The sequence below is a fragment of the Ascaphus truei genome, chromosome 12 (genome assembly GCF_040206685.1).
Source record: "Ascaphus truei isolate aAscTru1 chromosome 12, aAscTru1.hap1, whole genome shotgun sequence".
In the NCBI taxonomy this organism is placed as follows: Eukaryota; Metazoa; Chordata; class Amphibia; order Anura; family Ascaphidae; genus Ascaphus; species Ascaphus truei.
This window is the reverse complement of record NC_134494.1, coordinates 8,136,269-8,152,513: the sequence shown is the minus strand read 5'-3', so window position 1 is coordinate 8,152,513 and position 16,245 is coordinate 8,136,269. Positions and strand designations below refer to the sequence as shown.

General features: G+C 42.9%; 1 protein-coding gene across 1 annotated transcript in view; it reads left to right on the top strand.

Moving 5' to 3' along the window:
• Positions 1-10,163, top strand: part of LOC142463799 (alpha-2,8-sialyltransferase 8F-like) — a 106,231-nt gene extending 96,068 nt beyond the window's left edge. The window contains exons 6-7 of the mRNA XM_075566630.1: positions 8,259-8,345; positions 9,652-10,163. Of these exons, the coding sequence (XP_075422745.1) occupies positions 8,259-8,345; positions 9,652-10,114 (550 nt within the window). The 3' untranslated portion in view covers positions 10,115-10,163. The remainder of the gene's footprint in view (positions 1-8,258; positions 8,346-9,651) is intronic.
• The last annotated feature ends 6,082 nt before the right edge of the window (positions 10,164-16,245 follow it).

Here is a 16,245-nt window from a genome sequence, read left to right as displayed (position 1 = left end):
TCTGTCCTGGGATCAGGAGGAATGATTTCCAGGAGAGGCAGGCCTTACATGAGGAGACGCTCAGGCCTGACTGAGTAGAGTTGATAGAACAGTGGTGGACCAATGCCCTCACCCTGCCTAGGGGGTGAGGGAGAACTAGCCCCACCCTGAGTGTCTGTACCTTGGAGTGGTTGTGGGGAGAGTGAGAGCCCCAGACAGCCCATCCTGAAGGGGTACGGTCTGGAGGAGGAGAAGGAGGAAGAGACCATTGTGTATGATCTGCTGCGGCTGCTGAGAGCTGTTGTACAATAAAGAGACTTGATACTTTTTACAAAGAGACTGAGACTGAAATCTCTCGCCCTATTGCGGGGGCTTCTCTGGGAGGATTTCACCCTACCCTTATAGGGCTCACCAGAGATGGAGGCGCTGCACCATTGCTAGAAGATGAAGGCACTAACCCCAGAAGCCTGTCCCTGTTGTCCCCCATACCATCGCGGGAGACTCAGGCCCTCCTGTTCCTCACAGGTATGCACCACCATAAGACATGCAGCCAGCCCTCATTACACCTTAGGGGTCCGATCTGCGACCGGGGGGGGGGGGGAATATGGGTTACATATACATACATATATAATATTATATTATATATTATGTTATATTATATAAAATACAGTATATACACTATATAATTTATGTGGGTGCTGCATATCTTATTGCCTGCATAAAATATTTGGTGTATTTTAGTGTTAAAAATACCTTCAGGAACGGAACCTTTCATTTAAACAGTGCTCCTATCGGAAAACGTGTTTCACTTTACAACGTTTTGCTATCCAACGCCATTTTGAGTAAAGCATTGTGTCGGATAACCGAGGACTGCCTGTACTTACAGTATCTACTTGACTTACCTGAGTGCTGCCCTTTGATTTTGTTTTTGAACGGTATCGTATATTTATCTATTGTTTATGGGATGTGCACCTACATATATATATATATTGTATGTGTATATATATATATAGCAACTGTAAATATTCCTGTATATTCATTTGCATGAGATAAGAGTCGGTAATCACCACACTTATTAAGGTTATGGTGGGTAAAAAAATTGACAAAAACCCTCCACAGTAAAGCGTAAAGCATAAAGCAACTGTAAAAATTCCTGTATATTCATTTGCATGTCTTAGACAGGTCTGCAACCCTGTCTTTCACCATTATCACCCAGCACACAGCACTTCCACTGCAGCAAGGGATTCTGGGAAATGACATGCAAATGAGCACACAGTGCCACCTTTTATCTCAAGCTCACATTACATGAGCAACCCTTAGCCAATGCATGCTGCTTTAGACACAGCTTTTAAGCAAGCGCTTGGGAGATGCAAAGCCAGTAAACCCACTCAAAGACATGTTTCAACCTTGATGGGTATCATCAGTGTGAGGTTGGTTGCTGGCATTTGCTCAAATGAGATAAGAGTCGGTAATCACCACATTTATTAAGGTTATGGTGGGTGAAAAAAAGTGACAAAAACCCTCCACAGTAAAGCATAAAGCAACTGTAAATATTCCTGTATGTTCATTTGCATGTCTTAGACAGGTCTGCAACCCTGTCTTTCACCATTATCACCCAGCACACAGCACTTCCACTGTAGCAAGGGATTCTGGGAAATGACATCTATATATACCAGATGATGCAAATTAACAACAGACAAGCTAAGCAGTGGAAAAATAACCACTGGTAATATTACCCTAAATAATGAAGCAAGGACGGAGCTACAGACAAGGACAAGGGTAACAGACAACGACAACCACAACACAAGGGAAAAGGGGGGGGGGGCAGGGAGAGGAGGGAAAACAAGGAGGGGGGGAAACAATGGGAAAACACAAAAGGAAGGGGCAATATGCCCTTGGAGGATGTGTGCCTATGGTTCGTGTGGCGCAAAAACTGTGGCTTCCAGGAGGTATGAGCCCCGCTGTTGGGAGCCTGTGGTGTGTGTAATGAATATACGAACAGCGCCTCCACCTGGGAAGGATCCCCACACAGTGGGATAGCCCCTTCCAAGACAATACAGTCATTAATTGCACACAATGGTATATGTAACAGTATTTACTGAACAGTAACTTGTAACAACAACTATGTAACATAAGATAACACCACATCACAGTATAAAGAGCACCCCACCCAGTACCACCAGTGAGTATCCCAAAACTACTTTGGGTGCTAGGTACCAATACCCAGATGTCCCTTTTCCCAGTGTTCAGCCCACCCAAAAGTGTAAGGAGTAGCGCTCTCCTGTGACTGTTGGTGCACTTGTTGAGATACCTACCGAGTACTAGAAATGAGGATCCGTCTGATCCAGCGACATGTCCCTCTGCTTCATCATCTGCCTCCGCGCTGGGTGGACTCTGGCAGGAGGGTCTCACCTCCAAGAGTCCTTAACAACACCACGGTAGTCTAGTCCCAGTCCTCCGACCGCGTTCACCACACAGCGTCTTCCTTGTGTCCCTGACACTACAGTATAATGGGTAAGCGTCCCTATCTAAGGGCTTTCCCTTAGTCTCTCTCATTCACTCTAACTCTCTCCTCGCTGACTCAAATCTAACTCACTAAATCCTAAATTACTAACTCAATAACTCCTAACTCACTAACTTCTAATTCACTAACTCCTAAGTTACTAACTTCTAATTCACTAACTCCTAAGTTACTAATTTACTCACTCCTCTCACTAGCTCACTAACTTATAACTCATTAAGGGCAACATGCAGTAAGTGGCGGAAAGGCACTTCTCGCCACTTTCCCGCCAATAAAGCCTATCCGTATTCAGTAAGGGGCGAGAAAGTGGCGAGATGCAAAAAAAACGCCAGTTTGGCAGGCGGTTTTTTTTTTTCCGCCGGTGGCGAGGCGAGAAGGCACTTTCCGCCTAAAAATTAAACATTTTCCGCCACACTGTATTCTAGTAGAGGCGAGTAGCTAAGCGGAGCTATTCGCCACTCTAGAATAGCGTTTTGCTGGCGAATCAGCCACGCAAGAAAAAGTTGGCAAGTTGCTGCTGAGAGGCAGCGGATGAGTGGCGGATCGGCACTTAGAAAAATTTCTGGCCTTTTTCCTGGCTGGGATTGATGCCGGGGGTCTCCGGAGCTGATACCATTAATACCAGCACCGGACCCCCCCGGCATGCATCCGAGGCAGGAAAAATGAATTTAAAGCCCACTTCATTACCTTAGCGGTTAACCGCTAAGGTAATGAAGAGGTTAAACAGCCGTGCCAGCTTTATTGTGGGTAGCGGGGGTGGGTGAAGGGGGTATTTGGCCCTTGTTGTTTGTTTAGGGCTTCCGGGGGGTTGCGAGTGCACTTAACCCCTTCACGACCGTAGCGGTTAATACCGCTACGGTCATGAAGGGGTTAAGGCCTCCCGCTACCCACCCGCAAGCCCTTAACAACCACCGTTGGGGCTAATACCCCCTTCACCCACCCCCTCTACCCACAATAAAAAAAATACACAACAGCCCCACACTAACTAAATATATATATATATATACACAGAAAGATGACTGCGCTCAACAGGTACTAATGATATAAGTGTATAAGTACTAGTAAGCACTGTAGATTAGCATAAATGATCGACTATACATTAAATAAATATAATTTCAATAGCTGAATTAATACTGGTATTCACTGAACATGCTATAAAAAATGTATGTGATTCTAGACCAATGTATATTAAAGCTAAAATAGTTGAGACCCATAAAACATTCTTAAGAATACATATATAATAGTGGTATAAATGTGAAAAGCAAATGATTGTTTAATGATAAAAATAAATATGAATAAAAATAAAAATAAAAATAAAAAATGCAAAAAAATAAAAAAAATAAAAAATAAAAATATTTTTAAAAATATAAAAATGTAAATATGAAAAAAGGGGCTCAAAAATAGGATCTGGCAGCTCTCCACAAGGACCAACGACCTCCCATAAATCTGTGAACAACAAGAAAAGAAAGCGCCCGATCCTAGTGCAACATGAAAAATACACTTTTAATAAAAATAGATTAGGTCCAACATAAATGCACTCACAAACAAATAATCAATAAAAGCATGTAATGAGTATACTCATTCGCTTCCGTGTGCTGCTATGGCTCCGTTGGTGTATGCTCTCTCTCAAGTAGGATGTCAGCTGCTTCTGCCGTCTTTACTGAGTGCAGGAACTGTGCATGCCTCTGGAGCCGTGACCCGGAAGTGTAACAGTCTCTTTGGTAAACCGGATGCCAGGATCGTGGATATTTGTCCCCGTGCAATGCCTCATAATGCCTCATAAGGCCTGCCTCATAAGCCACCAGCACCTGTGCTCCCCCGCAACACTCCCGCAGCCCCCCTTCGCACCACCCGCTCCTACTGAACTCTCGTGCCTGCCCGCATGCAGCGGACGTGAGGAGGACAAGGGGCAAGCCCGGAGGGGGAGCCTGGCTACATATATAACCTGGACCCTGGCTGTGCATTAAAATTGTTATACTTTATAAAGTGTATTTTGCTGCATGGAGTTCCTGTAACAGGGTCATTCTACATAGTAGAATCAAGCTGCAGGTGGAGGCGCTACCGAACATTGACTCTGGTAACCCCCCCCCCAGGTTCCCAGCAGCAGAGACTCAGATCTCCTGTGGGCCACAGGTATTGCACCCCACACATACACCGTAACCACACATCTCCCAGGGGGTGGGGGAAAGTGCGCTACATATATATGTATAGGATTTTCAAATATTTCAAATCTAAAATGTTGTTAGATCTTAATCTATGTCATAATAATAGATAAAGATAACCTCATCAAACAAATTACACAAAACCTGATACTTTTTCAACATTTATTTATCCACAAATGATTCAACATTCAAAATCCATGTGTGAAAAAAGTATGTAAACCTTTAGGGAGCTATGCACTAAGCAATGAGCTTTTGCGTTCGCATAGGCATTTTGTGATCGTACTTAAAAAAATTAAGCCAGAGGCGGGATTCACTAACAAGTGAAGGGCATTTTGTTAAAGCCGATCACAAAACTGTTGTATCATGCGAGCTGTTTTTTCCCCTGCTATCGTGCTTAAACTTGTAAAGCGCGATAGCTGATAGAACAAAATGCAGCCTGTAAGACACTGCGTCTCCATGCACGGCCCTTACAGGCGATCGTACTGTAAAAATATATCATTATTATAATTAGTGGTCGACAAATCACCAAAAAATCTACTCGCCGAACAAAAAAATCTACTCGCCACCTAGTACCACAGATGTGCTGCTTGGGCCAATAGGAGCTCTCCGCGATGTTAAATACACTCGCCCGGGGCGTGCAAATGTATAGGTTTGTCGAACACTGATTATAGTGTACATGTGCAAGGGGTCTGCTGAGCTGAACCGCATTGGTTTCAGCCTTGGGGACCCCCTACTTCATGAGATACAGGCCCCCGTTATGGGGTGCCAGTATCCCCTGTGCTTTTAAATCACCCGCTTCACGTGACCGGGGGATTTCAATCCTGCAGGGGGATACTGGCACCCCATAACGGGGCCTGTATCTCATAAAGTAGGGGGTCCCCAAGGCTGAAACCAATGCGGTTCAGCTCAGGAGACCCCCAACTCGTCTACACTAGTATCAAAACACACATCACAATAAAAAATTATTAATTACCGTAGCGGCTATCCGCTATGGTAATGAAGCTGCTTTAATATAATTTTTATTAATATTGTGCGGGAGCAGGGGGTCTCCTGAGCTGAACCGCATTGATTTCAGCCTCAGGGATCCCCTGCTTCCCGAGTTACAGGCCCAGATATGGGGCGCCGGTATCTCCATTATTTACATGTCACACGTCATGCGACGTAGACGCTATAAAAATGGCGGCGACAATGGCATCCGATGCCCCATATCGGGGCCTGTAACTCGGGATATAGGGGTCCCTGAGCCAGAAATCAAAGTGGTTCAGCTCAGAAGACCCCCTGATCCCGCACACTATTAAAAAAATACATTAAAGCAGCTTCTTTACCTTAGCGGCTATCTGCTAAGGCAATGAAGGGGTTAAGGTACAGTAGAATGCTTATTGGGGACAATTGCCCCCAATAAACATTGCAATATACAACACAAACACACCCACCCCCTGTGACCCCAACAGCCCTTATACCCCCTAACATACATCAAAGATCTTTTTTTTATTTTTATGCACAGGAATTATACTATAGTCCGGCGGTTGCCCTTGGGTGGTCCCCGCGGATGTCCACAGACCCCACAGGGGTCCCCGGGTGGTCTCTGCAGGTGTCCAGGGGACCCCCTCTTGCTTGGTACCAATCCTGTGCCCCCAAAAAATATAAAACATACTTTTAAATAAATACACCTCCCTCCCTCGCCCCCTAACACATACAGTACAATAATGGCCAAAATGACTATTATCCACATATGGATAATAGTGAATTTGGCCATTTAAAAGACAACAATAAGTAGCATAAATAAAGTAAATAAATCTTGCACTCACCCCTGCCAGGCTGCCACGATGAAGGCCGTCCTCATCCTCATCACAGTCCATGTCCTCCGTTGCCACAAATAATACAGTGCATAAAAAAACTATCTTTGAAAGGGAAAAAGGCATAAAACTACAGGTTTGCCAGATACCAAACAGAGATGCCACGGGGGGCAATCAGAGTGGATAAAAACCCTGTTTGAACCACCTGCAACCATTGATACTGATCCCACTGCAGGTGGTCACCCTAGTCTCAAGGAAGAAAAGATCGCCGATACATGGCCAAGCAGTTAAAAGATTACTTTATAAAAGGGAAAGAGGAGCTTGAGCGAAAAGTCCTCCTCAGGTGACTAAAAAGTAATGGTTTTAAGCATCTTCTTGAAGAGACACTTTTAACTGGGAAATGTCTCCAATCCCATCATGACTGAGGGTTCTCTCCCTCCATTCATTCTCATTTGAGCCACAGGTACATCTCGAGTGATAGTGGAGGAATGGCTTCAGACGTGGCTAGACCGAGCTACCCACAAACAGGGGAGGTATGTAGAAGAGCCTTAACCCCTGTCTAAAAGGGCTTCACTTGAAAGCCTGTATTGGTCTGAGGCATCCAGCAGAGAACTGTTAAATTGTAACTAAAGACAATTAACCAGTCTCCACCTGGCTAATCAGACAGGTAGAAAAACCTCCTACTAGAACTGCAGAGAGAGCCTCTGGAGCACAGTTACAAATGTGTTGCCAAGAAGGCTTTGTTCTTTTGCACAGGGCTGTGCCGACATCAAGACAGCCAGACAGCCAGACAGCCAGACTCCAAGACAGAAAGCCAGGTAAACTTCAAAGAGGTACCTGTAAGCAGTAATCCTAAATTGGATACTGATTCCGGGACTCCCAATGATGACACGGATGCAAACTTTGCCAACACGGAAGTCACAGTACCGGTGAGAAGGAGCAGAGCGATAGCGCTGACGGATTTCAGTTATCCAGACGTCCGGAGTGGGTAGAGTGTACATGTATTACACTCACTGCGCTTTGTACTTGAGAAAGTGTGAGTGCATTCATTTCCCCCCTACCCTGTACATTGACACCTTTTGTTCTTTTTTCTGTGAGGATTGATGCAGCAACAAATGAATTCCAGGACTCTTGCTTATCACACTTTGTAAGATTGTTGTGATTGCTTATTCACTATTAAGCACTTCAATCACTTTTATAGTCTTCCCCTTTTCACTGGTATATCCTGCCCGCGCTCCTGTATGGATATGAAACTTAAAATGTGAAGATCATTCAGAAGCTTCAGACAGCTCAAAGAAGTATGGAAAGAAGCATGTTCAGTATTAAACGAAGAGACGGGATAAAGAATTAATGGGTTTGGAAGCAAACAAAGGGAAAGTAATGAAAATGGCAGTGGGGTGGGCATTTCAAAAGGCTAAGATGGCAATCATAAGAAAGCTGGGAGGATAAACTTAGGACATTTGTTGGAGGAACAGGAAGGAGAGGCTTGTAACTGCAGTACCTGGAAAATAATTGGGGGGGGGGCCTTTATCCGTCACGGAATGAACCCCATAAACAACAAGCCAAATTTTGTTTTAGAGATAAAATGAAAACCAAAACACTAGGGCATCTGGAATATCGAACATATATATACACGCACACTTATGTCTGTGTCACTGTCACCCTGCAGGGGGAGGGGCAGACTCATATCTCCCTTCTGTGTCAATGTGTCACCCTGCAGGGGGAGGAGGGGAGAACAGGATCATAGCTCCCTCCTGTGTCACTTAATGAGTCATTTCAAATTTGCTCTATCCTTCCCAGGTTTAATTTGCCACCAATGAATCAGACGTATGACGTTGGAACAAAGTTAGATCTTGTCACGGCAAACCCGAGCATTCTTTATAAAAGGTAGGAAAAAACTGAATGAATTCATTTTATGAGGGTGTAGAGGTACTCATTATCATTATACAGCACAAAAAGAATAGACAATACCGTTCTGTGGCTAACGAAATGCTTTTATTCTTGCGAGCTTTCGAGATACACTGATCTCTTCTTCCGGCGATGTTACAATGAATGAAGCTAAAAAAAAGGGGTATACACTTAAAAACAGTGCATACTGGAATGTGATCTGTGATGGAAGACAATCCCTCCCCAGTGCAGTTTTATGGCTAGAGGTGATAAAATGTCCCTGAATGTCAGTGATGTGAGAGTGTGTGTGTGTGTGTGTGTGTGTGTGTGTGTGTGTGTGTGTGTGTGTGTGTGTGTGTGTGTGTGTGTGTGTGTGTGTGTGTGTGTGTGTGTGTGTGTGTGTGTGTGTGTGTGTGTGTGTGTGTGAATATAAATAGGTAAAGAGCCCACAGTGTACTCAGCGCTTTACAAAATGTGTGTGTGTGGAGTGGGGGTGTATATCAATGTTGTGGGTAGGTGTGGAAGTGTAAGAGGCTGTGGCATAACTACAATAGTGTGTGGAATATATGTGGTCCCTATTGATATATAGGGATGGAATTACATGGAGTTTATGTGTAAGAAACAGCTATGTGTGTGTGCATATATATATATATATATATATATATATATATATATATATATATATATATATATATATATATATATACTGTATATATATATATATATATAGCACAGTATGTACGGACATGTCCTTGGCACTCATATATATATATATATATATATATATATATATATATATTACCCATTTTGTATATTTGTTAATAAAAAAAATGTGTTTTTTTTAATATGAGTACTTTGAGAGTTGTGTTACTAATTCGACTACTTGAGCAATAGAGCTCCTTATGCACTTCTCTGCACATTTAACTGTATGAGTGCTACACTGGAATCTTTTGTGTTTTTCCCTATTTGGGATCAAATTTATGTGCGAAATGGATTTAATGGCAGATTTAAAAGTATCACTCGTATTTTTTAGTACGCAGATGTATTTTGGTGTGGGGATTGTATTTAGTCTAAAAAATCCAGGAAAATCTGAGAAGAGGGTTCATACCAGCCCATTCATCTCTAAGTGCTTGGATAATCAGCAGCTGTGCAGCGCAGCATGTTAATTTTCAGTGAATAGATACCTACCATCATTATACAGTGCAGCATGTTCAATATGAGTGTACAGATAATAAGTGTCATTATACAGTCAGGGTCTTCATTATAAAAGTATAGAGATACTCAGCATTATTGTATCTCTCCTCAGGTTCTCTGCATTAAATGAGAAGAGGAAACCCTTTGCTGACATGATGAAGGTTTATGGTTCGGCCCTAATACTCATGCCAGCTTTCTCTTTTGTGGGCAACACCGACATTTCCTTTAAGGTCCTCTACACTGTGGAAGACTTTGGTTTGGACCCGAAGGTGGTCTTTTTTAACCCAGAATACCTGAAGAACCTTGCCGTTCACTGGAAGATGAAAGGACTCAATGTCAGGCGTCTGTCCTCTGGGCTCATGCTGATTAGCACTGCTCTGGAGCTCTGTGAGAAAGTGTCTCTCTATGGTTTTTGGCCCTTCTCACAAGACCTGCAAGGGAACCGAATCCCACACCACTACTACGACAACATAATCCCTAACGCCAAAATGCACTCTATGCCGGATGAGTTCTTCTTCTACGCCCAGATGCACAGCCAGGGGGCTCTCAGGTTGAATTTGGGGAAATGCTTCTGAGAGGTAGCTGTGAACTGATAATGGGATGACCAAGAAAGGAACACAGGAGCGCACCAAGGTAAGGAAAATTGTATTGCCAAGTGCAAATAGCAAACAAATAGTAACTTACATATAAGTAAAATTCAGTTCGTGTAAGAGTCAGTCAAGCTCCTCGACACATCGACAGTGCAGTGGAATAGATAAGGGAAGTGCTGATATGGTGAGATTCAGTCCCGCGCGCTGGAACAAAGCCGTTCGCACTTAATAACAGCTCACTTCCGGGTTCATGTGCCGTTCTGATACCCACATGAAGTAAGCCCCCTTGTCTTCATCACTGACTATTGCTGTCCCGAATAGGGTGCAATTACCAATATAGTAAAAAGCACACTAGAGTCAAGGTAACCAAATGGTATATAACCTGGTATCTAAACCCTTTATCCCTGCTACACGTTTCGCATATCACGAATGCTTCGTCAGGCGGACTGAATTTTACTTATATGTAAGTTACTATTTGTTTGCTATTTGCACTTGTCAATACAATTTTCCTTACCTTGGTGCACTCCTGTGTTCTCTTTCTTGGGTATTTGGTCAACCGATGGAGTCTTCCAGTGGTGGACATTTTTGGAGTGAGGGGAAGATCTCCATGTCACAGGAGCTGCAAGAGGAGAGAGAGGACTTATCTGTAAATTCCCTTAGGAAGCAAAAGCGTGGATTGAATATCTTTTGACTGATAATGGGATGAGTTGGAGCAATGGAATGAGATTAAAATATTTTGGGTTGTTCATTGGTCTTGCAAACTGCTTGTCCATGGTTGTCATTAACAATAAAGGTAGCTTTGCACTCGAGCGTAGCTGGGTTAGGATGGATGAATACCAAGGTGTGGGTTTTCCATGGTGATCATCTAAAATACATGGTATTCAGGCCTCTGTCATCTTTGTATATACTACATAAACAATTTATATTCCATTGAGACCCAAGAAGGTCTAATCAAGCTTCCACCACTACTATTACAGTTTCGTGCCAAGTCTTCAGTCCCACTACACATAAAATGGCTTTTTCTACACTCAGATTAAAACTATGCGGGGAATCTCCCATTGCAAGTAGAGAGATGGTTCTGATAAGGAGCTGTGCACAGGTATTGTGATGAGATGGTAGTCTATTACACTTACACACTACTTTGTCTTTTCGTTCCTGCTACCTCTTTAAATCTACATTGATAGTTACAGTACATAGTTATATACTAGATGGAGTTGAAAAAAGACATATGCCCATAAAGTTTAACCGATGCTAAATTTAGACAACAGATACTTGTCCTATATTTACAGTATTTTGATCCGGAAGAAGGCAAACAAAAAAACCTCAGTACATTTTTTTCAATGTTTCCATGTTTACTTATTTGGTATATCCTTGTATACCTTTCCTTTCTAAAAAGATGTCCAGCCTTTTTTGAACATATCTAATGTATCTGCCATAACGGTCTCCATGGGTAATGAATTCCAAATTTTAAATGCCCGTATTGTAAATAACTGTTTCCTTTGTTGTTGGTGACATCGCCTTTCCTTCATCACTAAGGGATGACCCTGTGTCGTTTGTACTGCCCCTTGGGATGAATAGTTCTTTTGTAAGCTCCCTGTATTGTCCCCAGTTATATTTGTTTATAATTACCATATTGCATATTAGATGCCTCTTTTCTAATGTAAACAAATCTAATTTAGCCTCTCCTCATAAATCAAATTATCCATCCCCTTTATTAATTTGGTGACTCTTCTCTGCTTCTAGTTCCATACTCTCTTTACTAAGGAGGGGTGCCCAAAATTGTACTCCATATTCAAGGTGTAGTCTTACTAATGTTTTATAAAGAGGCATAATTATGTTTACTTCCCTTCCGTCCATTGCCCGTTTAATGTAAGATAAGATCTTGCTTGGCTTTGCAGTTACTGCATGCTTTTTGGCACTACTGATAAACCTGCTTTCTACAAGTACCCTAAATACTTCTTCATCAAGGATTCTCCTAATGTATCCTCATTTAAATTGAAAGTTGCCTGTTTATTCTTGTTTCCAAAATGCATAACCTTACATTTATCTGTATTAAACCTCATCTGCCATATACCTGCCCAAGTTTCCAGCATATCCAAGTCCTTCTGAAGAAAAATTACATCCTACCATAATTCTACAACCATACACAATTTAGGGGGTCATACAGTAAGCGGCGAAAAGGCACTTTTCGCCAGTTTCTCACCAAAAATGTCTGCTAGATTCAGTAAGCAACGAGAAGCTGGTGAGAAGAGAAAAAGTCGCCTTTTGCCGGATTTTTTTTTCCGGCAGACACACAGCGAAAAGCCACTTTTTTACACTTTTTTAAACTAGCTGAATTCTAGTAGCCCTGATCAGCTTTTCACCATTCTAGAATTGAGAATTCCTCTCCAAATCATCCCGGCACAAAAAGTTGGCAAGAAGCTGGCGAGGAGCGGCGAGGCAGGACTTAAAAAAATCAGGCCCTTTTCCTGCATCGGGGGTCTCCGGAGCTGATAACCATTATTATCAGCAACGGAGCCCCCAGTCATGCATCCGATGCAGGAAAAATGCATTTATGGCCACTTCATTACCTTAGCGGCTAACCGCGAAGGCAATGAAGGGGTTAACCACCCATGCTAGGCTTATTGTGGGTAGCGGGGGGTGAGTGAAGGGGGTATTTGGCCCTTGGTGGGTGTTTAGGCCTTGCCAGGGGACTGCGGGTGGAGTTAACCCCTTCATTACCTTAGCAGTGAATACCGCTAAGGTAATGACAGGGTTAACCCCACCCGCAAGATCTAAACACCCACCAAAGGACAAATACCCCCTTCACCCACCCCGCTACCCACAATAAAAACAATAAACACTACAGCCCCACTACCCACCTCCTAGGCCCTCAATAAACTATACTATATCAAATACACTACCCACCCACCCACTGTGCCCCCAACAACCCCTATACCCCCATCGAGATAGCGCATCGCGGGCGCGTGCATGCAACTGCACGGAAGCTCCCTGCAACCACAGTGATGCCTGCACACCTACCCTGCATCATCCTACCGGCGCTCGACCTACCTCTGACCACACTTCTGGGTAAGGTCTCTCATTGGCTCCCTCTAGTATTTAGCTTCAATCAGCCCTGGGCTGATTGCTGAGCATATTTTGTGTTTGCTGTGCTTGCTTCAAGCTGCCTTGCTGTGTTCTCTTGTTTTTGAATCCTGACCCCCAGCCTTGTACCGGACTCCTGACCTCTGGCATCCTTGGACCTTGGCTTTGGAATTTGACTACTCTGCTCTCTCCTCGACCTCGGCTCCGGAATTCGACTACTCTCCGCTCTCCAATCCCTACTACGGCAAGTACCTACTACGATCCTACACTCTCCTGCCCTGACACGGCTAACCCACGATTACGAGCTGCGCAACCCGGACCCAGCTTTGTGGCCTAGGTCAGTGCTTTCACATCCCCACCTCAGCCCCACGGTCTGGCCCTGGTTTGTGGTGAGCACCCGTGACATTACCACAGCAATATGATGTATGTCCTCATCAGGATAAGCAGATCCCTGTCCTCTGTTGCCACAAAAAAAACATTGCAAATACATTCTAATGTCCCCTAACCCCTTAATTACCTTATTGGTTAATAACCACAAAAGTAATTAAGGGGTTTACCCATCCTGCACCGATATCCACCCACAAGGCTTAACCACCCTTCCCAGGCAACAACTCCCACACTTCACCCATTCATTTGTTCAGTGGCTTCATCATGCCCATATATAATACATGTATAATATGGACATGATTAACCAATATACAAAGACATGATTAAAGATTAACAAAACATGCAAATGCTGCTTGTTTGGGAGAGAGGGAGAGAGGGAGAGAGGGAGAGGGAGAGGGAGAGAGGGAGCGGGAGCGAGGGAGAGGGAGAGAGGGAGAGAGAGGGAGAGAGAGGGAGAGGGAGAGGGAGAGGGAGAGAGAGAGAGAGAGAGAGAGAGAGAGAGAGAGAGAGAGAGAGAGATACAGGGGCAATAAATGGGCATAAAATACAATTCAAGGATATTATAAAGAAAAATAGGTGACGTCAGTCTGGCTCCGCCTCCCACCTAAGCAAGGGTGAGAGGCACATCTGAGTGCCGGCTAAAACATGAAGTCTCCATACTGCAGGTCTGATACAATATTGATTCTTACGTTGTGACTCATGTTGTTACTGCCACTTTGAATTCAGACCTCAGGTACATTATTACCATACTGTATACGTGGAGATGGTATTGAACCGTGATACACATTTAGACCCAGTTACATTTATCTCTTGGGCTTTAGACGGTTCTGCTTTATGCTTCATGCTGATAATAATCATTATTGGTTCATTAGCAATGAGCTTTTACCCACACCCTAGCTGCACCTAGCATACTCTTGCTCCCAAAAGTATATTGTTTTGTTGCACTAACAAGTCATATGTTATTAACCATCAGTCCCACTCTGCTGTATATTAGTCCTGTATACTCATACTAGGGATCTCCTTTACCATCTCATTTACCAAGGTGACGTGACGAAGCCGGCGTCAAATGGTATTTCAGCCAATCAGATCGTGGGAACCAATTCCACACTCTGATTGGCTGAAATACCATGTGACGCCGGCCATCTTGGATTTAGTGAAGTCATCTTAAAGGCAAATGAAGCACAGCCATTCTGATTGGCAGGCATCATTCCCTTTAAGTAACGTCATATAAAAAAAAAATTAAAGTCGGAACATGGTTTGAACAGCCAATCAGGTGGCTGTTAACCATTTTGAGGCTAAATGTGACGTCACAAGCCCTATTTAAGGCCGTGAAGCCTCATTTGAGCCCAAGAAGACGACGAGACAACATCGGTTGGGATTTACCATGGGTTTTTTTTGGATTGACAGCTGAAGATAGAAGATAAAGAAGATCAAGAAATGGTGACAGATGAAGATAGAAGAAGGTAATTAAAGAAAGAAAAAAGAAGATTTGGGTACCTGATCCGGATCTTCATGGCGGATGGCATCGGATGCTGTTGGAGGCCTTCAAGGTACGTGAGCTTCCTGTTACCCCGGGAGTCGGAGTGCCACCGCTTCTAATGGTAAGTAATATATTGAATGTTTGTAAATGTCTTTTTTTACAGGCTTCTTCATTGGATGTGTTTTTTCATTTTTTTGGGGGAGGCACATTGACTGATAATATATTAATCTGTACCACTTTAGGGTACAGATTAATACATTATTATGACAATATTTGGGGGGCATTTGTGGCTTGGTATTGCTGCTGTTTTTTTTAATTTCAATTTCTTATGTGGATGTGATTGTTTGTTTTTTTCCTGCTTAATGTAATAAAATGTTTGCGATTGGTGTTCGTTTGTAGTTAATGTTGTATTATGTTAGCTAATGCGTTTTATGGTTATTTCAGATATTGTTTGAATTTATTTATCATGCGCAATTTTCATTGTTTATTTATTTCTTCCTTTTTTCTATACGTTGGTATATTTTCTGGATTCTGCTTCCTGCCATTAATAACAACCGCTTATCATGTAAACTTAGTAGCAGTTATGTTTCATGTAACCCCCTCTCTGATAGATGCACCATACAACTTTTTATAGAATCTGTGTCCTAATATTTGTACAGGTACTTTTGGTCAACATTACGTCATTATTTCTACCCATTTCTACTTAAAATGTCATATATTTAAAAAAATAAAAAAATAAAAATAATTAGCCTTTTCCACCCTGATCTCAAACCTTATAGTAAAATACTCCAGTAGTTTACATCTTGAACCACTTAATTGACCATTAAAAGTTGTTTTTCAAGTTGTTCGAAGTGTTCTTTCCAATAAAGAACCTTTACTATATACCACTGATCACTGCAATGTCTTTTACTTACCTAGGCTTGAGAATGAAATACAGGCAGTCCTCGGTTATCCAACGGAATCCGTTCTGGAAGTAGCATTGGATAGTGAAACCGTTGTAAAGTGAGTACCATGTTAATCAGTGCCGGTAAGCGTCGCATAACGCATTCAGGCATCGGATAACGCATTCCGGCATGAAAAAAGGCCGATAGGATTGCATTTTAAAGCGTTGGATATGCCATTCGTTGTAAAGTGAAACGTTGGATAGCGAGGACTACCTGTACCT